The sequence below is a fragment of the Tamandua tetradactyla genome, chromosome 7, assembly GCF_023851605.1.
Source record: "Tamandua tetradactyla isolate mTamTet1 chromosome 7, mTamTet1.pri, whole genome shotgun sequence".
Taxonomy (NCBI): Eukaryota; Metazoa; Chordata; class Mammalia; order Pilosa; family Myrmecophagidae; genus Tamandua; species Tamandua tetradactyla.
This window is the reverse complement of record NC_135333.1, coordinates 171,262,884-171,289,936: the sequence shown is the minus strand read 5'-3', so window position 1 is coordinate 171,289,936 and position 27,053 is coordinate 171,262,884. Positions and strand designations below refer to the sequence as shown.

Below are 27,053 nucleotides of genomic sequence, written 5' to 3'. Positions count from 1 at the left end.
TTTGTTCTACATCTCCGAATCTTGATAATTAGATAATATTTCATTACTAAAGATTTAAATACATGCTTAGCCAAAAAGAGGAGCAAATGGTGGGCTGTTACTTTTTATTTACACTGACTGTATTTGAGAGGCCATTCCCTAGGTATATCCATAGATCAAATGAAATGAATTTTAGCCAAAATAAAACTGTGCCTATTACTCATTAACTGGGAGTCAATGGCAGCAATCAGGCCTAGGGCTTTACTTCAAGTCCCAAATTCCCAGGAAGGCTCCAGGCAATAAAGACGGAAGTTTCTCTAGACCTCAAAGAGATGGCAGATCATGCTTCAACACAACATGAATGCATTACCGTGAATGCAATTCAAAAGATACTTACTGAGCACTACCTTGGCAAGCCTCCTGGTAGTGGGCCAGCTGGCCTGGCCTGCCCAATCTCACTGCTTTTCTCTGTTTAAACATCCCCCCAGCAGTGGGCAAGCATTAACCTCTGAAAGCAGCTTTGGAAAGCTCTCTCAAAACAATAAGGATGATGTTAACATTGCTTTCCAATTTGAATAAATGAAAGTTGAAAGATGCTCTACATCTCTGGGCTCTTGGAAATAAAATTTACAAAATATCAGCTTTAGCACCCTTGACTTTCGTGTCTGAGAAATAAAGACAGAACCCATCCACACACTCCACTCCACTTCCTGTTTAAACATCCCTTGATACAATCTGTATTTTCTATCTGCCACTCATAAACATTTATAACAATGAAGATCCTAACTAAGTGGAAGATGGTTCTAAAGAATACCTTCGAAGGGTTACATAAGGATTTAGTCTGGAAGGAAGTTAGTAATTCAGGTTCCGACCCAATTCCCAAGTGAAACACAGACTTGTGTTAGCACTGCAGTAAAGCTCTCACCTTGTCTCGCTGCTCAAGGGCGTGCGAGACGGCTGCGGTCATGCAGAGCAGCACCTGCAGGATCTTCGGGAGGTAGGCACTGATCAGGTGACTAATGCTCTTCAGCACAACTTCAAGGCTATTTAACACACCGTGCTGACGGCCCAAAGGAAGGACTTTCGACAAATCCAAATCTTCTACTGCTCGAATGACCGCCAAATGGCACTCTCCTAGAGTAACAAGGAGGAACAGAGAAATGTCAGTATGCTTCCACTAGTAATTACAGCTTCCTTTCAACTTCCCTCCAAAATAAAGCATTTTCTGTATTTATGATGCTTTAGAGTCGATTCCGCATTTACTATTGCCTTTGGATTCTTGTAAGCAGGTGTACTATTCCCACTTTATAGATGAGGAAACAGAGGAATAAAGAAAGTTGAGATTCTTGTGCAAGCATTAAGTTTCTCAGCCCAATTCTCGTCCTATTATCCCATTCCTTAAAACCTGAGTTACTAAGTCTTTTATTCCATCTGGCAACTTTCCACAAGTTTTTTTCACGCTCATATTTTATTAAGCTGTGCTAAGTTCAGCAGTTTCACAATGGCTGGCTACATTATATGCTCCATGGAAGCTGAGAATCAAATATCTTATTTCTCTTGTAGCCCACTGGTGGACACATAAAACAACAGTCCCTTATAAATAGCCACAAGGATTTCAGAATTACTTGTAAGACTTGAATCGTCACAATTGAACTTGATTTTAAACCATCTGGCTACAGGCAATTGCGTACTGATGGGTGTAACTAAATGGCCCATCGCCATGAGTATCATTTATATTTACCCCCATAAGGGGGACTATTACACTGATCAGAAACTTATGTATTAAAAAACTGTCTGACCATTATGCAACCAACTGAGGACACTGTAAGACATGGATTGTTCAATTTGGACATTATCCATGATGTTCAATGGATGGAGGGGGACACAGGGTACAATGACTGAGAAGACAAAAGGCAAACTGTGAAATATATATAAAATGTGGGAATACTGTGCAGTTATAAAAAAGGAATGACATGAGGCATGCAATGACCTAAATGAACCTTGGGTACAATGTGCTGAGAAAATAAGCCAGAAACATAAGAATAAATACGCTATGGTCTCTTTTAGAAAATACTTACAAGAAAACAGATTCTAAGCTCTCATAGCAGCCACACTTAGTCTGAAGTTGTTAAGTGTATTTCTAGATTCTGAGATACTGAGCTGTATGTATATAAGCTGGTATTTCCCTGTCATTTGCTGTGACACCTAAGATTCAGAGCTGGATCTCTGCAGCTCTGAAAGTCAGCATTGCTACATACATAACAGTTAAAGTAACCGAGTAAGAGCTTAGGCTTCCATTGGTGATAAAGACAAAGCTCATCTACCTGGGACAAAGGTAAATCGGAATAGGGGGCAAAAGATGATAGTGTAAGTCCTCTAGAGCTTCACCTACTTCAGGAGAACAAAGGCAGAGAGGTTTATTTTGTCTAGAACTTAAATTTTCAGTAACAGTCTAAATCAACCTCTCTGGATATCATTTAAACAACCTAAACACATGCAGCCCAGAAGGGAACAAGGCCTTGTAATTCTGTACAGGTTAATGTAATAACCGGAGACATCTCAGACTCTCATGGGCTGATAATTAAAAAGTACTGGTAGAATCCCTTTAAAAAAATCAGAACTATCAAACTGAACCATCTGGGAAAACCTTGTTTTTTTTCCCCCAAGAAAATAGGTCAAGCCCTTGATTTCAGGCTTGCCCTGATGAAACTTATTTTTATAGTGGAGAAGCTAAAACTACCAACAATCATGCCTAAGACTGGCTTCCACGAAACCTCTTTAGTTGCTCAGATGTGGCCTCTCTCTCTCTCTCTGCCCAATTCTGCAAGGAAAATCATACTCTCACCTCTATGAGAGATGTGACATTCAGGGATGAAAGTTTCCTTACAATGTGGGACATGATTCCCAGGGATAAGCCTAGCCCTGGCCTTTTTGGACCAAAAAGGGGAAAAGAAAGGTAATAAAACAAGATAACCCGTGGCTAATAAATTTCAAATAGATTTGAGAGGCTACTCTGGAGACTACTCTAATGTAAGCTTCAGCTGGATATTGCTAATTCACATGGTTTGTCAAACCCCAACCAACGTCATTCCTGTTAACCCTAAAGAACACCTTAGGCTCTGAGACTCTGCTAAGTCACGCCTTAAGTTTACTTTCCTGAAGCCTATGACTTTCAGAGGCTCCTGGCTTACTGAAGCCCTGAAACCCTGGGGGCCCAGCTCCTCCAAGAATATCAACTAATTCCATCCCCCATCCTATATTTTCAACATGAAAAAATTAGAAAGGGCATAACCCAAAGATCCATAGAGAGTGGGAGAAGGATCAAAGGAGTTATAACAGAGAAGAGAGGATTTAGCAAATAAGTACGACTGCTCAATCACTAAACTGATCATTCTTTTAGCTTCCAGTGGTTTGGAGCAACTAGAAGGAAAAACTTGAAACAGTAGAATGTTAACCCATACCAATTATGAAATCTGTTCTGTAGCTTTGTGCTTTCAAAGCGCACTTTGAAAATTATTCCTTTTTCTTTTCTGTATTTATCTTGTATTTCATAGTAAAAAACATTAAAAAACAAAACAAAACCAGACTTAGGTATTCATTAGAGCCACTCTCCTTCACAGGGCTTCATTACATTGAATGAAAACCTAAGAAACATCTGGATCCACTGTTATAGAAAAAAACACAAGACAAACACAACACAGCTACCCTGTAAATAAGTATCTAAGGTTGACGAAAGCATAGCAATTATGGGATTAGAACAGAGACTCTGTTGTCAGAAAAATCTGGGTTCAGTCTGAACTCAGCCACTTCTTAGCTATTTGGCCACGGGCAGAATACAATCTTTCCAAGCCTCAGTTTCATTACCTGGTTGTAATGAAACCCCAGGTGGCTGTGCTGATCAACTGGGTGGTATGAACAGTGGGCCATCATGATATCGGGCAAAGAGGAAGTACCCAACAAATTATCAGTATTAGTTATAGGTATCAAATCCTTACACTGCACAGCACAGGGCATGACAGCTCGCTGCACACTCTATTATATCCGCCTCATCTACACTGTGAGGCTGACAGGGCAGAGAACAGCATTACTCACTCTCCTGTCCCTAACTGAGCAGAGTGTCTGGGGTAAGGAGGTCAGGAGGTGTCCTACCAATCATTACTCAGTACATGAATGTCCAGTGAAGATTAGTTTGCAGCAGGTTTTAAGTCTCTTAGAAGAAATGTATTTTTTGCCTAGGGATAAGTATTTACCATTTTTACCATTTTTCAAATGGCCCAAATGCACAACAAAAAATCACACATTTCCTAATCAGAGGCTTACAATTCCCAGGTCTAGTTGTGAGCTTCAACCAATCCGGGGCTGAGGGCGCAGCCCTGTAAGAGCTGCCAGGGGCTGGGGAGCCTGGACAGCGGCATCAGAAGCTGAAGCAGGCAAGGGACCGAGGTGGACGCAGGGACCCTACCTTGCTGGAAGTGCCTGACGGGCTCACACAGCAGGTCTAAGAATACGTGGATCTCCTCGGGCCGGGACCCAGCCAGGAACCGCAAGACGGTGGCCATGCGGGTGCCAGAGGCTGCCCTCCCCTGAGTTTTACTCCCTGTCTTGTTCTTCATTCGCCCATACAAAACCCTAAAAGCCAGAGGAATGTTAGTGTTGCACACGGATCCTAAAACATACCGCTTGTTTTATTTTTCCTAAAAAGGCTAGAACACCAACTCAGATTTAACTGGACTTGTTATGAAACAAGGGAAAATGAAAACAGAACGTAGATATTTAACAACAGACATTAAAACATAAACTAAGAGACACAGGTGGAAGAAAATGGTAAAGACAAAGGCCAGAAATCAATACACTGGAGAGCAGTGGAGTCAATAAAATCAGAAGGTGGTATTTTGTGGGAGAAAAATGCAATAAAATAGCCCCTGAAAACTCACTCTAATGAAGGAAAATGACAATATGAACATAAAGATTAAAAAGACATAAAAGTGCATAACTATAAGCAATAAAAGGGAAAGATGACAACTAAAAGGGTATTTTTGGGAAAACTTAACTAAATATAACTTAGCAAAAAATTAAGACAAAGAAAACCTGAATAGATCAATAGTCATGGGAAAACATGGAGCTCATACAGTTTTACAAGTGAATTTTTTAAACTTTCAAGGAAAAAATAATTTCCATCCAATAAAGTTTCATAGCAGAGAGAAAGAAGGGAAATCTTTCATTTATGAAGGTGAGAAATCATGATACTGAGACAGGCCAATGAACAAAAATACAAATACATACAAATCTTGCTTAACACAACACACAACATTTCTAAACACAGTATCCAGCACTGAATTAAAATAATATTGAAACCAAATAAGGATTATTCAAGGAATGCAAGTGCCATTAGTAAAATTTATTAGATAAATATAGTTCAGTGGGGCATAAAAAAAAGTTAATATGATCATTTAATAAATGCCCAATGACCAATGAAATAAAATTCAACATCCATTCTTGGTAAATTTCTCAAAAATTAGTAACAGAAGCTACTTTCTTAACATAAAACTTATTAATTTAACATTAAAAATTCAAAGACAGTATTTCCTTTTTGATACTAGGATCCCTTTATTCTCTTAAAAATTAGTGAGGTCCCAAAAGAGCTCTGTGATAAATATTGGTTTTATTTATCACTATTTACCATAATAGAAATAAAAATTGAGGAATTGAAAAAATACTGATCTACTAATTCATTTAAAAAATAATAAATTTATTAGATGCTAGCATAAATAATATATATTTAATGAAAACAATCATATTTCCCACCACCTCCCCAATAAGTGAGAATAGTGGCATTGTCATATTTATTTCTTTGAAAATATCTTTATTGTCTGGCTTACTAGGAGATAACTGTATTCTTATATCTGCTTCTACATTCAATCTGTTGAAATATATTGTGTTAAAGAAAGTCCAAGATACAAAAACTCAAAAATGGACAGCACAATACTACCTAATTGCAATGTAATTATGTTAAAACACTGAATGAAGCTGCATCTGAGCTATAGCTTTTTTTTATATATATGTTTTTTGTATTTTTTATTTTTATTTCTTTCTCTGTATTATCATTTTATTTCTTTTTCTGTTGTCTTGCTATTTCTTTTTCTAAATCGATGCAAATGTACTAAGAAATGATGATCATACATCTATGTGATGATATTAAGAATTACTGATTGCATACGTAGAATGGAATGATTTCTAAATGTTGTGTTAGTTAATTTTTTTTTAATTAATAAAAAAAAAAATTAAGGATACTGGAACACAGCTCAATAGTTTCATGTATTTTCACTCTAGCCACTCCAATGCAGTATAAGCTAAAAAGGGATATCTTTATAATGCATAAGAATAACCTCCAGGATATCCTCTTGAATCTGTTTGAATTCTCTTAACCACTGAAACTTTATTTTATTATTTTCTTCCCCTTTTTGTCAAGAAGGCTTTATCAACCCCATGATGCTGGTCCCAGAAAAAAAAAAAAGAAAGTCCAGCCTCACAAGGTATGTAGTTAGAGAAGGGAGAAACATTTTAATAAACTTTTCAGATATTATGGATATTCCACTCTGATACTACACCAAAGCTCAAAGAGTGTGTTTCTTTTTTTTTTTTTAATTTTTTAAAAATACCAAAAACACCAAACGCAAACATTCTTAACTTTTGATCATTCCATTCTACATATATAATCAGTAATTCACAATACATCACATAGTTGCATATTCATCATCATGATTGTTTCTTGGAACATATGCATCCATTCAGAAAAAGAAATAAAAAGAAAACAGAAAAAAATTCATACATACCACACCCTTTACCTCTCCCCTTCACTGATCACTAGCATTTCGAACTAAATTTATTTTAACATTTGTTCCCCCTATTGTTTATTTTTATTCTATATATTCTACTCATCTGTTACAAGGTAGATAAAAGGAGAATCAGATGCAAGGTTTTCACAATCACACAGTCACACTGTGAAAGCTATATCATTATACAATCATATTCAAGAAACATGGCTACTGGAACACAGTTCTGCATTTTCAGGCAGTTCCCTCCAGCCTCTCCATTACATCTTGAATAACAAGGTGATATCTATTTAATGTGTTAAGAATAACCTCCAGGATAACCTCTCGACTCTGTTTGGAATCTCTCAGTCATTGACACTTGATTTTGTCTCATTTCACTCTTGCCCCTTTTGGTTGAGAAGTTTTTCTCAATCCCCGGATGCTGAGTTTCAGCTCATTCTAGGATTTCTGTCCCACGTTCCCAGGAAGGTCCACACCCCTGGGAGTCATGTCCCACGTAGACAGGGGGAGGGTTTGTCCCCTGGTGAGTTTGCTTGTTGTGCTGGTTGGAGAGAGAGGGCACATCTGACCAACAAAGAGGTTCTCTTGGGGGTGACTCTTAGGCCTAATTTTAAGTAGGCTTGACCTATTCTTTGTGGGGTTAAGTTTCATATCAACAACCCCCAAGACTGGGGGTTCAGTCTATATAGCTTTGGTTGTCCACACTGCTTGTGAGAATATCAAGAATTCAACTTGGGGAAGTTGAATTTTCCCCCTTTCTCACCATTTCCCAAAGGGGACTTTGCAAATACTTTTTTATTCACTGTTCAAATCACTCTGGGATTTATTGTGGCATGATTCTTGACAAACCAACAAAATCTCATGTCCTACTCAAGGTTCCATGTACTTATGGTGTTCAATTAAGCTGCCTACATAAGTTATATTAGGTAATGCACTAGTCAAAATATAAATTTTGTACCAAATAAACATTTTTTACTTTAGTCTCACACATAAGTTGAAATTTTAAAATATTAATTACCATCTATTTTCAGCACCCTGCAGTAATGACATTCCTTTGTTCTTCCTCATGCAAAAACATTTTTAAAATTTGTACATTTAGTCACTATCATTATACACTCTAGGCATTCCTAGATTATACCATCTCAATCTTTATCGTCTTTCTTTCTGATTTCATTTGTGCCCCCAGCCCTCCTCCCTCTATCATTCTCACATGCAGCTTCATTCAGTATTTTAACATAATTGTATTACAGTTAGGAGTATTGTGCTATCCATTTCTGAGCTATTACATTCAGTCCTGTTGCACAACTGTATCCCTTCAGCTCCAATTACCCAATATCTTACCCTATTTCTACCTCCTGATGGTCTCTGTTACCAATGAAATTCTCCAAGCTTATTCACTAATGTCAGTTCATATCAGTGAGACCATACAGTACTTGTCCTTTTGTTTCTGGCTAATCTCACTCAGAATAATGTCTTTAAGGTCCATCCACGTTATTACATGCTTCATAACTTTATTCTGTCTTACAGCTGCATAATATTTCATCGTATGTATATACTACAGTTTGTTTAGCCACTCGTCTGTTGATGGACATTTTGGCTGTTTCCATCTCTTGGCAATTGTAAATAATGCGGCTATAAACATTGGTGTGCAAATGTCTGTTTGTGTCCTTGCCCTCATGTCCTCTGAGTAGATACCTAGCAATGGTATTGCCAGGTCATATGGCAATTCTATATTTAGCTTTTTGAGGAACTGTCAAACTGCCTTCCACAGTGGTTGCACCATTTGACATTCCTACCAACAGTGAATAAGTGTGTCTCTTTCTCCACATCCTCTCCAGCACTTGTCATTTTCTGTTTTATTGATAATGGCCATTCTGGTGGGTGTGAGATGATATCTCATTGTGGTTTTGATTTGCATTTCTCTAATAGCCAGGGAAGGTGAGCCTTCATGTGCCTTTTGGCCATTTGTATTTCCTCTTCTGAGAAGTGTCTGTTCAAGTCTTTTGTCCATTTTGTAATTGGATTGGCTGTCTTATTTTGTTGTTGAGTTCAACAATCTCTTTATAGATTCTGGATACTAGACCTTTATCAGATATATCATTTCCAAATATTGTCTCCCATTGTGTAGGCTGTCTTTTTACTTTCTTTTTTTTTTTTGACTCCAAAAAGACATTTTATTTCCATATACAAACTATAGTAATTCCACCACAATATCACAAAAGCCTTAAATAATTTCAGTAATTGTATTAAGCACAAAGACTAATAGACATCAGTTATAACATGAACTGTACTGGTAAATAATTCTCCTCTGGCTATGGACATGTGAAACTTAGAACCAGTTATCTGTTTCCAATATATATAACACTTTGAAACACCTTTCATCATATTAAGACTTCCATTTCCTTACATATGTTCTGTGACTAAGCATGTAATCAGTCTGTTCTGGCTTAATAATTAGATCACCTCTAACTTCACATCTCAATCCATTGTGCCTGTTGTCCTAAAATCTGCCCAACTTCTGGATACTATAAATTTATCAGAGTTACCATAGTTTTGGAAAGTGATTTTAGGCCAATAGGCCATCTGATCTCCTCCTTTGTGGTTAGTAATAAATCCTTTATTTTTCTGAAATGGTAGTGTCTGAAGCATTGATCATTTGAGTGCATTTAGCAGAGAATCCACCATTGTTGATAAGTACAATTGTGACTCAGAAACAGAAAATTTTATAAATACCTCTTTCTTCCTCACATGCTTAATAATCAACAAATAGAAATGGGCAATTATTCATGCATATAACCTTGTAAACACCCATAAAGGTAGCTTTGGTGTAATAGAAAATGTACTTGATCTTAAGATTCCTGGTTTCAAATTTTCACCCTGAATCTGCCTATTTTCATAACCTTCAATAAAATATTTACATATGAAGTACCTCTTTCTTTTCATCTAACAGATTGGATCAATAATGCCAAATAATATGCATGAAGTCCTTAGCATATACTAGGGTTCAATAAATATCTTTAGATATCACTACTGGTAGTATTATCATAGGGAAAAGTAAGAAGCCTTCTGAAGTTACCCAAATAAATGTGCACATTGCAGCCTCATTGTGCTGGATAGATATAGATGTTTCCTTTTGACACATGGGGAAAAAATAAAGCTCTCACTATTGGGAGAGCCATGGGGCATGAAATTGGACAGAAAGTCTTAAGAGGTCAGAAGCTAAGAACTGGATGAGGTTCACATGCCATTGACTTACGTCCGCAGCAATAGAACTAAGCACCTTCACCTAGCCAAGTTGACAGCTGAATCTAACTACCACACATCAACCCCTTGTCAACTTGGCAACTATATGCTTCACCATAAATGATATTAAAGTTGTACAAATTGTCTTCTGGCTGTGGACCTATGTATCTCAAATCAGATTATCTGGTGCCAATATGCAAAGGAGGGACAGTCACAGGATCCTGAGGGAGAAATTGGAAGGAAAACCTGCAGGGCAAACACCACTGGATTTCAAAGTCTGAAAGTCATCTATCCTTCAGCTTTAGAGTCAGTCCCATCCTTTTCAAGGGCCTATGCAGTGGCCTGCCTCTTTCCAAATCAACCTTGGGGAACATTGAGGAGACCACCTTTATCTTGGCTCCACTCTCCAGTCATCAGGGCCACCCCTGGTCTCTCTGCAATTTCTAAGGTACATACTCAACCCCTCCATGTGGTGGCAGCCAGGCTATTCCCAGTCCCCCAAGAAGCATGCTGTACCTTCTCCAAAGCCTGAGGCTGCACGACTGTTCCACTGCAACAAAGTGGGAGACTCATCCTTGTCCTTCAGGGTAAATTCACCCACTCCATGCATATGGGTAGGCCCACTCTCCTGGCACATGTTTCTTGGCTCCAGACACAAGCTTACATGGTTTTCACTCTGTGAATTCCTATTTGTCCCTTTTGTGTCCACTTTTGTCCAGATTGGCAGTGGTTCTGTTTACACCCACAGTCTCTTCAAGCACTCCAGGACTTCTACATCATTCTCTTCACAGTTCCTCCAAATTCTCACCCCTTAGCCATCCAAAAACCATTCCAACATATGGCATTTGCAAACTGCAGCAGCACCTCACTCTCTAGTACCAAATTCTGTCCTAGATTGCTAGCTACCAGAATGCAACACATCAAAGATGGATTGGCTTTTAATAAAAGGGGATTGATTTCAGTAGTTCTTCAGAGGGCTTTTTACTTTGTTGACGAAGTTCTTTGATGTGCAAAAGTGTTTAATTTTGAGGAGTTCCCATTTATTTATATCTTTCTTCAATGCTCTTGCTTTGGGTGTAAGGTCTAGGAAACCGCCTCCTAGTTTAAGATTTATAAGATTTTTCCATACATTTTCTTCTAACAGTTTTATGGTCTTAGAGCTAATGTTTAGGTCTTTGATCCATTTTGAGTTAACTTGTATAGGGTGTGAGATATGGGTCCTCTTTCCTTCTCTTGCATATGGATATCCAGTTCTCTAGGCACCATTTATTGAAGAGACTGTTCTGTCCCAAATGAGTTGGCTTGACTGCCTTATCAAAGATTAATTGTCCATAGATGAGAGAGGGTCTATATCTGAACACTCTATTCTATTCCATTGGTCAGTAAATCTGTCTTTATGCCAGCACCATGCTGGTTTGACCACTGTAGCTTCATAACACACCTTAAAGTCAGGTACGTGAGACCTCCTATTTCACCTTTTTTTCCTCAGGATACTTTTAGTTATTTGGGGCACTCTGCCCTTCCAGATAAATTTGGTTATTGGTTTCTCTATTTCTGAAAAGTAAGTTTTTGGGATTTTAATTGGTATTGCATTGAATCTGTAGATCAATTTAGGTAGAATTGACATCTCAACTATATTCAATCTTCCAATCCATGAACATGGTATGCTCTTCCATCTATTTAGGTCTTCTGTGGTTTCTTTTGACAATTTCTTATAGTTTTCTTTGTATAGGTCTTCTGTCTCTTTAGTTAAATTTATTTCTAAATATTTTATTTTTTTGGTTACAACTGTAAATGGAATTGTTTTCTTGATTTCGCCCTCAGATTGTTCATTACTAGTGTATAGAAACATTACAGATTTTTGAGTGTTGATCTTGTAACCTGCCATTTTGCTGTACTCATTTATTAGCTCTAGTAGTTCTGCTGTGGATTTTTCAGGGTTTTTGACATATAGTATCATATTATCTGCAAACAGTGATAGTTTTACTTCTTCCTTTCCAATTCAGATGCCTTGTATTTCTTTTTCTTGTCTAATTGCTCTGGCTAGAACTTCCAACACAATGTTGAATAACAGTGGTGATAATGAACATCCATGTCTTGTTTCTGATCTTAGGGGGAAAGTTTTCAGTTTTCCCCCATTGAGGATGATGTTAGCTGTGGGTTTTTCATATATTCCCTTTATCATGTTGAGGAAGTTCCCTTCTATTCCTATTCTTCGAAGTGTTTTCAACAGGAAAAGATATTGAGTTTTGTCAAATGCCTTTTTTGCATCAATCAAGATGATCATGTGGTTTTTCTGTATTACATTAATTGATTTTATGTTGAACCATCCTTGCATACCTGGGATGAATCCTATTTGGTCATGATGTATAATTCTTTTAATGTGTTGCTGGATTTGATTTGTTAGAATTTTTTGAGGATTTTTGAATCTATATTCATTAGAGAGATTAGTCTGTAGTTTTCTTTTTTTGTAATATCTTTGTCTGGCTTTGGTATGAGGGTGATGTTGGTTTTGTAGAGTGAGTTAGGTAGCTTTCCCTCCTCTTCAATTTTTTGAAGAGTTTGAGCAGGAGTGGTACTAATTCTTTCTGGAATGTTTGGTAGAATTCATCTGTGAAGTCATCTGGTACTGGACTTTACTTTTTGGGGAGCTTCTTAATGACTGATTCAATTTCTTTACTTAAGATTGGTTTGTTGAGGTCATCTATTTCTTCTTGCATGAAAGTTGGTTGCTCATGCCTTTCTAGAAAGCTGTCCATTTCATCTACATTGTTGTATTTGTTAGCATAAAGTTGTTCATAGTATCCTCTCATTACTTCCTTTATTTCTGTGAGGTCAGTGGTTATGTCTCCTCTTCCATTTCTGATCTTATTTATTTGTATCCTCTCTCTTCTTCTTTTTGTCAATTTTGCTAAGGGTCCATCAATCTTATTGATTTTCTCATAGAACTAGTTTCTGATTTTGTTGATTTTCTCAATTGTTTCCATGTTCTCAATTTCATTTATTTCTGCTCTAATCTTCGTTATTTCTTTCCTTTTGCTTGCTTCAGGGTTAGTTTGCTGTTCTTTCTCTATTTCTTCCAAGTAAACAGTTAATTCCTCGATTTTCACCCTTTCTTCTTTTTTGATATAGGCATTTAGGGCAATACATTTCCCTCTTAGCACTGCCTTTGCTGCATCCCATAAGTTTTGATATGTTGTGTTTTCATTTTCATTTGCCTTGAGATATTTACTGATTTCTCTTGTAATTTCTTCCTTGACCCACTGGTTGTTTAAGAGTGTGTTGTTGAGCCTCCACATATTTGTGCATTTTCTGGCACTCTGCCTATTATTGATTTCCAACGTCATTCCTTTATGATCTGAGAAAGTGTTTTGTATAATTTCAATCTTTTTAAATTTATTGAAACTTGCTTTGCGACCCAGCATATGGTCTATCCTTGAGAATGATCTATGAGCACTTGAGAATAAGGTGTATCCTGCTTTTGTGGGGTGTAATGTCCTATAAATGTCTGTTAAGTCTAGCTCATTTATTGTATTATTCAAATTCTCTGTTTCTTTATTGATCCTCTGCCTAGATGTTCTGTCCATTGATGAGAGTGTGGAACTGAAGTCTCTAACTATTATGGTAGATGTGTCTATTTCTGTTTGCAGTGTTTGCCTCATGTATTTTGGAGCATTCTGGCTCAGTTACAAATATTTATGATTGCTATGTCTTCTTGTTGAATTGTTCCTTTTATTAATACATAGTGTCCTTCTTTATTTTAACTGTTTTACATTTGAAGTCTAATTTGTTGGATATTAGTATAGCTAATCCTGCTCTTTTCTGATTGTTATTTGCATGAAATATCTTTTCCCAACCTTTCACTTTCAAACTATATTTATCCTTGGATCTAAGATGTGTTTCCTGTAGACAGAATATAATGGGTTCTGTTTTTTAATCCATTCTGCTAGTCTATGTCTTTTGATTGGGGAGTTTAATCCACTAACATTTAATGTTATTACTGTACGGGTAGTACTTTCTTCTACCATTTTGCCTTTTGGATTTTATATGTCATATCTAATTTTTCTTCTTTTTACCTTAACTGACAGTGTTCCTTTCTACACTCTTCTCCACACCTCTCTCTCCTGTCTTTTCATATCTGCCTCTAGTGCTCCCTTTAGTATTTCTTGCAGAACAGGTCTCTTGGTCACAAATTCTCTCAGTGATTTTTTTTGTCTGAAAATGTTTTAATTTCTCCTTCATTTTTGAAGGACAATTTTGCTGGATATAGAATTCTTGGTTGGCAGTTTTCTCTTTTAGTAATTTAAATATATCATCCCACTGTCTTCTCACCTCCATAGTTTCTGCTGAGAAATCTACATATAGTCTTATTGGGCTTCCCTTGTATGTAATGGATTGTTTTTCTCTTGCCACTTTCAAGGGGCCAAAGTTATTTTTGAGTGGTAGGATAAGGTGATTTGTATTTTCCAATTTTATTGTGCCTGTAATGTACTAATAACTGTTACTTTATATATTCATTTATTCACTCATTTAAATATTTTAATTAAAAAAATATTTTTATATTAAAAAAATATACCTCCTAATGAGGGCTATAAAGAGAATCAAATAGACATCAGATTAGAGCTGGCAGGGGACCCAGAGAATATCTGACTTAGCTCTAGTTAAGGGAATGGAAGCCCAGTGAGTTAAAAAGGCATGCCCCCATCAATAGTGCTGTGTAGTTGAAGGGCTGGATGACAAAGGGCTTTTAAATCCCTGTCCTGGGATCTTTCCAATTCCTATCACTCTAGACTGGTGACTTAAAAGGCCCAAGCATTTTTTTTTTTTTTTTGTACCCAGAAAATATGATCTTTGGATAATTTATAGACTATTTCTGTGCTTCATCATTTGTAATAAAAAGAGTAGTACCATTAAGTATCACCTGATATTTAGAAATTGAATTGTTTTTACTATTTTTCAACAGTAAAACCTAGAGAAATATTGGATTTAATTTTAACTTGACTGTTAAAATAGTGCCAACAGTTTTCTTTATATTAGGGTCAAAATATTCTAATCAAAAGTCCTTATAACAATTTGGCTTGTCCAAAGGTACAAAAAAAAGAAAATACAAAATAAAAAATTCCATTACAATTGCCCAAAGACTCATAATACTATACTCACAATTGTTTTGTGATCACTTTTTTAAAAATCAATTTTTAAAAATATAAATACCTCATTAGAATGGGAAAGAGATCTGCTCGGTGGACTGTTTTCACTGCTGTATTATCTTCTGAAATGCTAAAATGCACTATCTCTTCCTTAAAGCTTCTGTCTTCAAGCAATCTTTGTAAGTTTTCCCTTTAAAAACAGAATATGGCACAAATCATCATTTAATAATCAACTGTACTTTTTAAAACTGCAAGCGAAAAGTAATACAATTAACTAAAATAAGGTAGAAAAGAGTAATCCATATTGTGGTTGATGTCTATAGAAAGAATTATTCTCAAAAAATGATGGGTTTTCAAAATTTGAAAGGTAAAAGGGATTATAAGGGATTGTATTTAGCTAATAATTCAGTTGTTTGAAAAACATGATACCAAAGCTTTCTCCAGTTCTCAGAGAGTAATTATGATTCCCTAAGTAGCACCGGGATTTTACAGGAGTATATTAGCAAGGAGACAGAAATGATAATTTTCTCAACACACATTTTTCTACTTTATTATTATGGAGAACCTCTCTTAAGCAAATACACTTCCAGTTTTCATTTCTTGCCTTGAAACTGCATTATGATTACATTAGAAAAGAGGGAAACTTCCCAGGCCTTCAAGGAATTATTTTAGAAGGAGCCCTCATTATAGAAAGATAAAAATCAGCCAAGAAACAGTATTTCTTTAGCACCAAATAACTTACCTGTAAGGGAGGATATGTGGATGTTTATATGTCATTATGCAATCCAGGGCTATTTTTTGAATGGTCTGATCTTGGTGCAGCAACAACTAAGAGTGATATATATAAAAATAAGTTAATAAAGTTAAATACAATAACATGGGGTAGCAGTTTACTTGAGTTAATTTGTTAAATTAGACTTTTTAAAATCTAAGATTTTAGATAAGAGTTTAGAGTTAAAGCTATTCTTGATAACAGGCTAACATTTTCCTGTGGGTTAAGGAAAGAAAAAGAACGCAACAAAAATTTTATGCCTTTATCTCACATGCTAGACCCTAACGTCTCATCAGTACTTGGCCATAGCCTACACTATATCTGGATTTAAACCAACGAGGCTTGTCATGCAATGGGGAAAATCTCTGATTACACTATGAAGGTTACTGCAGACAGTCAGATGCCAGGACAGAAGATCTAGCTCTGACAATTTTCTGACTAGTCAGTTCAGAATTTTGCTTGCTATGGACAACTGAGACCTTTGAGCTCTGCTTTAAAAGTAAGGTATACAGCTGAAATATGGACAAAACATGAATAAATTCTGTTGAAAAGATGTAAGCTTAATCTAAAAATATCCAGATGAAAAAGAAAATTTCATTTCTGCAGATGTTTTAGAATGACATTCAAAGCTTATTTCTGTGCTTCTGATGTTAAACTCATTTGGCAAACTTTTCTGGATCTCGGGGTCATACCTTGTGACTGTTACAGACTATTATTCCAACTCTGCTTTCACTTGATCTAACCTAACAGAGCCTGAAGTCTGACATTTTCCATGAGAGCAGACTTAACCAGGTGGGAAAGGGACCCAGCCGTGGGTGACACAGCCCCATGGCCTTCTAAAAGTGAATTCCCAATGATAAATTACTGCTTCGCCCAATACAGCCAGCCAACGTGCAGTCACCCAAAATGCTGTTATAAGCAGCTAAATCAGTGTTGCCTAAACTGTATAAAAATAACTGGAATTTTTTAAAAAGCACTTTTCTTTCCCATTCTTAAAATGGAGACATGGACCCTGTATAAGGAATTATCAACTTAATTCAACAACTATTGAAAACCTAAAAATTACTCTGGCAAAGAAAACAACAGAGATGAGTTTACAAAGAATTGCAGTGACCAGGATTTATTGTACTCACCTGAAGATACAGCTCATACAATTTGGATTCCAGATACAAGGCCCGGGGATTAGAAAACTTGGAGAAAACCTGTAAATGAGCTATTAATTGCCTAAAAAAATATGAAACAGAAAGGGGTAGTTACAAAATTAAAGAACAGAACTTATTTTCTCAAGATGCTATCACCCACCCACACCGTCAGGTATTCCCCACCCACTGGCCTCGCTGCTGGCGTGGAGCTCCAAGGAGGAGGAAGGATAGCAAGCTCCGCAGGAGGAACCAAGCAAATTCACAACCTGCTAAGTCACGTCGAGGAGGGCACGGCCACTGCACTTACCTGTCTGACTTCTGATCCAAAGACTCTAAGGAGGCTTTAAAAATACTTTGAGAGAACCTGTGGGATTTGTAGAACTTTTACAAACTCTGAATGAGTACATGGTTTTATCTGTCTGTCTGAGGGACATGAGCAGGCAGAAGTAAAGAGGGAGAAGGCAGAGACACAGCTGGACATAGTACAGTTCTTGGGGACAGATATTTCAGTATCGTCTCAGAGTCTCAGTGTCCTCGTTTAATAAGAGGGAGACCTCTTGGGTTTACTGTGAGGATTCATGAACGTGCACAGGCTGTGGTGTCTCCGCCTCTAACGGCTTAGCTGAACGTGTCAACAGTTCTCTAGTCTCTACTCCTGGGCAAAAGAAAAAAACTGTGGAAATTCTACTAGAGCTGAAAATAACTGGAAATTAAGACCTCTTTAGATATTATAAAGAAATAGGGGCTAAGGGACAGGATTGTTTATATTTAGCTTACATATCCCTGTCACTGAGCCCTCCACTTTACCAATAAAACTTGAAATTGTCTATTGAAACACCCAGTCCTTCCCCCAACATTTATTAAGTCTCTTCCATGTGCCATGTACCCTTAAAGAGCCAAAGAGAACAGGAACTAATTCACATATTCTCAATAAATACTTGCCAAAGAGGAGAGTGTTACATGAAGGATTATAAAGCAGTTAAGAATATATTGAGACGGCACCAGAAATATGTAATTATCAATTTATGAACTTTTCAAAGATGATACATGTGACTCTATACTAGGAGTGGCTACAGGAGACATTACAGCTCAGTAAGAGACGGAGCTGATCCTTCAAGGTTTTGATGTTCACAGAAAGAGCAAAGACCCAGGCAAGGAGCAGCATCATGAGAAGGTATGAATGGCTATTATGAAAGGCTGAAGTCGGGTAAGATAAATTTCAGTTTAAAACACAGGAAATGCTTTAGTGAAAAAGCAGCTCTGGATATGTGTGCTGAATGATAAATGGAATTTTGGTGGCAGAATTAAGGCAAGGGTGTGGTAGAAAGAGGGAAGGGCAGGGACAAAAGTCCAGGGATGAGAAAGGAAGAGGTACAAGTGGATAAATAACTTATTCACTTATTCAACAAACATGTTCTGAGAACTAGTTTTTTACCAGGTGTTTATTACGCTGGCTATAAAAAGAACACAGCAGTCTCTGTCCTAGAGGAAGCAGTAGGGGACAGAATGTTACGAGGAAGAGGCAGTGAGGAATCACTTTCGTGAAGCCTGGCCAGGAGTGCTCTTGCCCCTGGGCTTTAAACACCATGTCCCCTGCCTGGCAGGCTCTTCTTCCTGCTGGCTGCCGAGCCAACCCTTATCCTCCAGTGTCAACAGCAACCTCTCACTTGGTCTTCCTTGGGTCTTTTCGGTAGAGTTAATTGATTTTTGACCTCTGTTCCCATGGTTCCTTTACAAATACTTCTCTCATAACACAATAGACACTACACTGTGTCTCCTACACTGGGGTGGCTATGGACAGGTCATTGTCGTAGACCCAGTACGAAGCACAGAGGCACTCAACGCAACTGCTGAAGGAATCAAATTAATAAACAGCCCATGGGAAATGCAAATGGACAGAGATCAAGGTCTAAAGTGTGAAAATAACATGGTAGCACCAAGTGGATCTCTTATACTCTAATTCAGGCAATGCTCAAGTAAGCAGAAGATTACTGGGAAAGCAAAATCACTTCTTCTCTAAGGTTTCCAACAATTTAGGTAAGTGAATAGCCCAAAGAACAAAAAGAGTACAACAAAAGCATGGAAAAAAGTAATCTGGAAGAGACAAGTCAAAAGGCAGAACGAAAGTGCTGACATGCACTTTTATAGGAGAAAAGTGTTCCATCACGTGTACACTGCCCTGGTACTAGCAGAGTAGATGACAAAGGTCAAAAGACCATTTCATCGCTCCATGCCCTGATGCTGTCTCACCTGTAAAACAGAGTTATGATTAAATGATCTCCAAAGTCCCCCAACTCATATATTTTTTGAATAAACAAGAAAAAAATGAAATAAGTAATAAGCGACCAACATAAAAACTAAGAAAACTGACAGTTTTTCCTTTGGGCTGTAAAAGAAAACCCCATGAAGATGTAGCACTTATTGTAAATAATGATCTGAGTGGCACATCTGGTATGGTGATTCCACACTAAGCCACAGCGGCAGTGTCTCTCGGTTCCTCCTGGCCTGTGGATGTGCGATCTTTCAGTAACAAGCAACTTACTTGGCGGCAGCTCTTCTGGTCTTTTTTTGCTGTGTGGGCTCCTCTTGGGCCACCACCTCTTCTTCCAGCTCAACGTCCCCTCCGGCAGCAGGATCCTCTTCTATCTCCTCTGCTGCCACCCTTTTGCCTTTTTTTCGCAGATCTTGGGTTGGGGCAACTTGCAAATCTGCTGGGTAGTACTCATTGCTACAGTGGAAAGGGAGTGATACAGAACGGATAAACAGTGCATGCTGATCTGAGATGCCACACTCTGTTTGTGAGACAGGTGTCCCCACCTCACAGGATCGCACTCTGTTTGTGAGATAGGTGTCCCCACCTCACAGGATCGCACTCTGTTTGTGAGATAGATGTCCCCACCTCACAGGATCGCACTCTGTTTGTGAGATAGGTGTCCCCACCTCACAGGATCGCACTCTGTTTGTGAGATAGGTGTCCCCACCTCACAGGATCGCACTCTGTTTGTGAGATAGGTGTCCCCACCTCACAGGATCGCACACTGTTTGTGAGATAGGTGTCCCCACCTCACAGGATCGCACTCTGTTTGTGAGATAGGTGTCCCCACCTCAAAGGATCGCACACTGCAGAGACACTGGAAGCCTTAGTCAGGCCTCTCCTACAGCCCTATGCTTCCTGACTCAGCACCTCTTAACTGCCCTATGTGATGAGCAGTCCACTCTATTTTCACAACTGTTAGAAATAATGGAAATGTCTACTTTCAACTGAGCCGAAATCAGCCTCCATACCGCTGGAGTTGACAATGAGGGGCAGATTACACTAAATGGTCCAAGTATACATTAGGACCATGATGGTCACTTCATCAGAAAGATTCTACTCTGCCAATTCTTTTGGAAAAAGCCCAGCCCAGGGGTGTCTGGTAAGGCAGATGGAGCTATTGCCACCATTCCTGTCAGTGGCAGCCACGATGCGACCCTGTTCAAACTGTAATGAAAATCAGTAAGTGCAGTAACTCCCCAGAGTTAGTTCAGATTGCACAGGAGAAGGACCCAGTCCCCACAAGACTACTTTCTTCAGCTACAAGTTAGGGGTACCCAGGCCACCCACACTTCTGTCCAACTGGCTACAAATTTGGTTATTTTCACTACTCTCTTAGGTGCTATAACTCACTAGAACAATTCAAAGAATAAAGGAATTCTCTGTACTTATGATTATAGTTTTATTATGGTAAAAGAATACAAATAGGCCAAAAGAAATGCATAGGGTGAGGTCTGCGAGGACCTTAAATGTAGGTTCTGTGTCCTCTCCCCAGTGAGTCAGATCTATAACCCTCCAGGCACATCAATGTGAATTATCACTCAGGGACACCCACGAGAGCTTCGGCGCCCAGTTTTTTTTGGTTTCACTACGTAGGCAGGATTGATCGGCTGAATACAATCTCCAGGCCAACTCCCCTCCCTAGAGGTCTGGCTGATACTACGTGGTTCAAAGCCCAAATTTTCTCATAACATGGGTAATCTTTCTAACATGGCTAGCTCCTCCCCTAAGACTACAAATGTGGCCACCCCCACCTTGAGTCATCGCCTTAGCATTAAACTATCAGGTGTGGTCCAGAGGGCTCACCATAAATAATAGACACTTCTACCGTAGGAAATTCCCAGGGCGTTACAGGTTATCTTCCAGGAACCCGGGAAAATGCCACCCAATTTCTTTATCATACAAACTGTAGGTCTTGATGTTCTTATGCAGTTGGTATCCTTAACTCCATCTCTTTAATTTTAGCCCATTGTTGTGTTTCACTAATATCAACTCGAAACCTGTCACTTTCATTAATTTATTCAACAATTATTTCCTTGTCTATTACATGCACAGCACTGAGCTAAAGATGCAAGGAAATGGATCAGACAGACTTTAAAGTTCTCACTCAAAAACACACTGATAAAATAACAAACATCTGAGAATAGCAGACTACCAATGCACCTGAAATAGGCTTCGGGTTAATACATGAAACTACAACTTGAGAGCTGGGACATTACCTTATTCAACTTTGCATTTTTAGCTAGCAGGCTCTAGTATTCAATATCTATAAAACGGATGAATGAATGAAATAAGCAAAGTTGTTCTGTAAGTTACAAACTGTACCTTCAATCATCACTTACAACATCCCCATTACGAAACTCAATAAACCACATGTGCAGTATTTTTAATCTTATCTCCATGCACAGCATGTCTGCTTAGTCATTTATTAAATGAGATAACCCACACCAAGCACTTATAAGAGTGCCTGGCACACAGTAAGCACTTGCTAAGATTCACTCATTTTTGAGATGTAGTCACCACTGCTAGTTACTCCTTCCTGCTCCAGGTTTGGCTCCACTCAGAGAATGTATCCACGAAATTCATAAGTTAGTTCTAACACAAATTAATAGAAACATATTCAGAAACACAAATTTCTAGCTAAATAAAAACCACATAATATATCTCAAAGCCAGAATTAAAGATGACACTTGGGTTTTCCATGAACTGGGGTCATCCATAAAATTACCAGTTATAGTTAATCAGTACCAATTAATTTTAAAATGTTCTTAAACTTAAAGACCCTTTTCTATTATAGGTGCCAACCTCCATTTTCACAGCACCTTGTACTCCTAGATTGAGGTCTTTATCCTAAACTAAGGTGTAATCTATTTCTTTCTTTAGGGAAAAACTTGGAAATTACCATGGCAGGCAGCTTAGCCTGGGCTTTTGCAATCTCCTCCTGACTGGCTTCCCTGCATCCTAGAGTCTATTTTAAACAGAGCAGTCAGAGAAATCCTTAAGAAAACTTAGGTCATGTCAGGCTTCAGCTTAAACACTCCCATGGCTTCCCACTTCACTGAAAGTCAAAGTCAAAGTACTCACTACCACTTAAGGGCCCTATCCAACTTGGTCTCCTGTTACTTTTTCGACCTCGTCTCCAAGTGCATCCTCTGTGCATCACTCTTCCGTCACCACTCAGATCCTCCTGCTGCTCCTTGGACAAGCCAGGCACACTGCAGTTTGTAGCTTGCTTCACCTAACCCTGCAGCATTTCCCTACGTAATGAATCATCCCAGGAAAACACACTTCAGTGATTGTTTGGTATTGACCTATGCACTGTGTCCCTAATCTTTCCAGTCAAAACAAAGCAACACCCCAGAAAGCTCTTCCTATTCTTTGAGGCTGCAACCCTTCCCACTATGGAGAACATCAAGACGCTCAAAAAAGAGTGGACTATCTCCTTCTGAAGCTGTGAGCAGGAAGCCTCTGTGGCTGGCCTGGGCCAGTGAAGAAAATCCTTAAGCCCTAGGCAGACAGTGAACCAAACAGGGCAAGAAATAACAAGACCTTTGCACACTGATCTATCTCAGTATAGCTTTTCTTATTCTGTAACCTGGAATTTTTATCAACACCACTGTGGGCTGGTTTAATTTGGACTCATATAAAATTAAACAGTGAATAAAATTAGTTTAGTTTTGACGCCAATGATTTGAAAACATGACAGACATATGAAGAACTCAGCCTGTCTGGGAGGTTAATACTTCTCACCTTCTCTTCCTTACCCCAACCAGAGACATAGTCCCAGAAGAGAAGACTTACTTAATAAATCTCAAGAAGAGTGGAGACAGCTCCCGGGACCGTGGCTCTATTCTCTCTGGGAATTTTGCCAGAGCTCGCCAGAGCAAAAATCGGAAGTTGGTATGGTCCAGTCTCTCCCGACAGTCAGTTTTCGATGTTAACTGCTCATGGTAAAGAGTGCCAACGTCTCCTTCCTGGGTCTGCTCCCAGTCTCCATCTCCAATGGACGGCTCCTCATCGCTGAGATCATTTTGCAGTTCTTTCTCTGTAATAAAAAGCCCTTATAACCACTACAGAAATGTTAATACTTGTTCTATATGTTTCTTCAGGAGAGGGCATCTCTTTCTTTAGTACAAGAAACAATAAATCATATCCAAAGTTTCCAAAGATAAGACATTTCTCCTTTCTGTTTTCCTAATTTCATGTGTAATTAGGCAGTAAAACCTAAATGTTGCAGTCTTTCAGCAACCCCTGCAAAATAAAAGACACAGACGCGGACACTTCCTGCGGAATGAGACACACACACACACACAGAAGACAGACAAGATGACTGCAGCCCCGAAGAGCTCCAGCTGCTTTATTTTATATCATTTCCAATAGTTTTGCTGATTATTTTCAATCTAGCCTCCTGGATACCTGGGTAGCAAAAAGGGAACATTCCAAACTTCGTGTGTGAAAGTAGGAACAAAGCAAATCTGTTTGCATACCTGTTCCTCCCCAGATAAGGCTCACAGCTGGGAGCTCGCTGTTTGCAGCAGACCTCCTCAAGGCCAATTTGAAGCCAGTCACTCCCAATAAATTCTGCAGGTTTTCTGTTAACCCTTTGGCTCCTACACCTAAACACCTTAACAACCACCTTTCTTCCTAGCTCCTCAGATCCTCTTACATACCAGCTTGTGTAGCTGCTTTTTCCAGATGTTCATAGTAGACTTTCCAGAATTGTTTATTTTCCATTTCATGTGCGTGAGAACTAAGAGAAAAGATCAGAAAACAAAACGATCCTTATTTTGTGATATTGCATAGGAAAAAAAACGAAAAGGATTTAACTAAAATGTTAATTAGGTTCCCCCTGAGTATGGGGTTGTAAGCAACTTTTGCATATTTCTGTATTTTTTCAAAATGCCTGCACAAATTATACAGTCATAAGAACTGAAAGGCATTAAAAAAAAAATCTAAATAGAGCCCTTATAAGAAGACTAACCCTAAAAACACAATATTCAGAAGGGGTGTGGGGTAAGGCTCACTATGGGAAGGAAAAGGCCTTTGTTTGAACAGAATATTTGGTTTGTTCAAAGCCAACTTAAAAATGTTGGGTTCTCATCGACCACATTCAAATATGCTTATCATTAACACAAAGGCAAAATAAACATTTACCAACTACATGAAATATGTCTTCCAGAACTTAGAGAAATTAGATGAACTATACAAAATGTTTATATAATTAAATATCCTAGCAACAATACTGCCTCAAAATTTTGATATTCTTTCCTCTTAATTTTCTAAGAACAGGCATAAACTTTATAGAAGACATGAACTATATGTCATGGCATCATAGGGAAAGTACGCTAAGTTTCACACAGAGGGCATGCTCAGTCGGAGGACAGTCCACACAGCATGGAGGCCACCAAAGGCATGCAGGAGTGGGGACCCGACAGATTTAGTAATGGGCTACCAGTAACGCATATCACACTCCTTCTGCCTTCTGAGAAGCACAGTAAGTAAGCAAAAGAACGAAGCTGCTGTTAGAGGGCACTTACTTTCAGCCTATTGGTTTGACGGTTTTGAAAGACAGTAAAAGGCAGACAAATTGGATTCAAATTAGAAAGGAATCTGTTTATTCTGCTTAATGTCAAATATGAATTGATGGCTGGGGTTTCAAAAGGCCATATATACATATTTCAAATCTGAAGTGAAGTCAGAGTAGACCATCTCAGACAAACACATCTCTACATACGAGCCCCAGCATGTGCGTTTTTGTATGTGACTACTAAGGTCCTTTTTAGAGCTAAAGGGACTTTGGGTTCTGAAGGTCATTATTCTTACTTAGAGTTTGGCTCAATGACTCTCTCTCTATATATAAATTATGCAATTATTTTATGAAATGTCCTTTTACTATTAAAAAGCAATATAAAGTAAAAGGAGAAAGTCTTTCTAATATCCTCCAAATCTTTTTCAATGCACAAAGAAACACACATATAACATTTAAACTGTGGAAAATTGGCACTGAGAGAAAAACTAATAGCTATTCTTTCTTCACCTTGTCCCACAAAGGATTTAAGGTGACTGTAAATACTGTATACACCCATTTGTTTAAATCACACTACACTACAAGGAGTCCTGGAGTAGTTATTAACCAACAGCTTCATCCTTTAATCCACACTTACCTTATGAGTTCAATCACAGGGTCCCAAAGGGCACTGAAGTTAATATACAGCATACCCAGCAAATAGCGAAGGGGCACCTGCAGTAAGGGAAGATTAGTTTAGTAATAGGAAATGAGCTACAATAGGCAGAAATACTGAAACAGAAAGCCCTGAAATGTAAAATACCTGAGATTTGGGAAGAGGCTTGTGCTTCAGTAAGAGAAAGCTGTAGACACCACTCAAAAACTGTGCATAATCATTTCCCTTCTCTCCCCAAAATGCCACTTGCTATTCAACACAGAAGACGCACAAAACACACACAGTATCCAGACTCACTTCAGATGTTCACACACTGGGATTTATTTGACTCAGGATTAGATCCCTTCCTAACAAACAGTGCCAACACCTGATAAGACTAAGCAGCCAGCAAAGCACAGATGCAAGAGAATCCAGGAAACAACACCGAGAATGGCAGCTAAGGCTTCGCAAGCAGGTGTCTGCACTGTAGAATCTATACGTTAAAGGAATTCAGTTCAGAGAATCTAAAGTTCACCCTTAACACCTCCACGTGCTGGGGAGGCATCGGGTAGGTGGTAGGTTTGTTATCATTTGGGGGTGGAGTGGGTGGTGGTAGCTATTTTAGGGGCAAAGCCCTAATGAGCCCAACATAGGACCCTACCTGGTCAGAGAGGTAAGAGCCCACGCTGCTCTGTGGAAAGGGGAATGCCTCCTGCCCCTTATTCTCAAAGGTCCTGCTGTATCTTCAAGGACCATGGACTAAAACCCCCTGACACGAAACAGAGGGCAGATTTTCTGCAGCAGTGATCAAAGACTTAAACCGACTAGAGCCCCCAGCTTCGTTCCTCATGTACTACCTGAGCCTGGCACAATGGCTGGCACTTAGGGGCTCAATAAACACTGTAGAATGAATGAATGCTACCTTATGCCAAGAAGGGTAGAAACTCCAAGCAGAAAAGAGACTGACAAGGGTCCAGGTGAAACATTCTCTGGCTTACAGGACATGGCTTGTGCCTGTTGCCAGTTTCACCATGTAATCCCTGGTCCCCTGCTCCAGGCATCCTGAATAAGCTCGCTCCTCAGGCACCCTTCCTGTGCCCATCCTGTTTCCTCTGGCTGGAATATCCTCCTCACCTGCCTTCTTCAACATCTAATTCCTTGTTCAGGGCACAGCTTGAGAGTCCCTCTCTCCAGGAGGCCTCTTCTGGCGCCACCTGTCCCCTCTTCCTGAAAGAATGGAGCCCTTATTCCCAGCCCTGCCTGCGCCTCACTGCACTTGGTGTGCACAGCTGCTCAGCCCGACTAGACTACAGATCTTAGGAGACAGGATGTGTTCTCAACTGTCCACGGATCCTTAGCATGTAATCTGGCATTTAAAATGGAGTAAGTGCTTATAGAATGGCTGAATAAACACAGGTTACTGAGTAAAAAATTCATTCCTATCATAATATAAGCATTTTCT

General features: G+C 38.7%; 1 protein-coding gene across 2 annotated transcripts in view; it reads right to left on the bottom strand.

Moving 5' to 3' along the window:
- Positions 1 to 27,053, bottom strand: part of UTP20 (UTP20 small subunit processome component) — a 121,889-nt gene that overhangs the window by 60,601 nt on the left and 34,235 nt on the right. For both annotated transcript variants that reach the window (XM_077111769.1, XM_077111768.1), the window contains exons 19-27: positions 25,595 to 25,671; positions 24,101 to 24,180; positions 23,232 to 23,475; positions 19,659 to 19,844; positions 17,108 to 17,198; positions 15,945 to 16,030; positions 15,267 to 15,392; positions 4,442 to 4,608; positions 905 to 1,113 (exon numbers count right to left, since the gene is read on the bottom strand). In XM_077111769.1, coding sequence (XP_076967884.1) covers positions 905 to 1,113; positions 4,442 to 4,608; positions 15,267 to 15,392; positions 15,945 to 16,030; positions 17,108 to 17,198; positions 19,659 to 19,844; positions 23,232 to 23,475; positions 24,101 to 24,180; positions 25,595 to 25,671 — 1,266 coding nt within the window. The remainder of the gene's footprint in view (positions 1 to 904; positions 1,114 to 4,441; positions 4,609 to 15,266; positions 15,393 to 15,944; positions 16,031 to 17,107; positions 17,199 to 19,658; positions 19,845 to 23,231; positions 23,476 to 24,100; positions 24,181 to 25,594; positions 25,672 to 27,053) is intronic.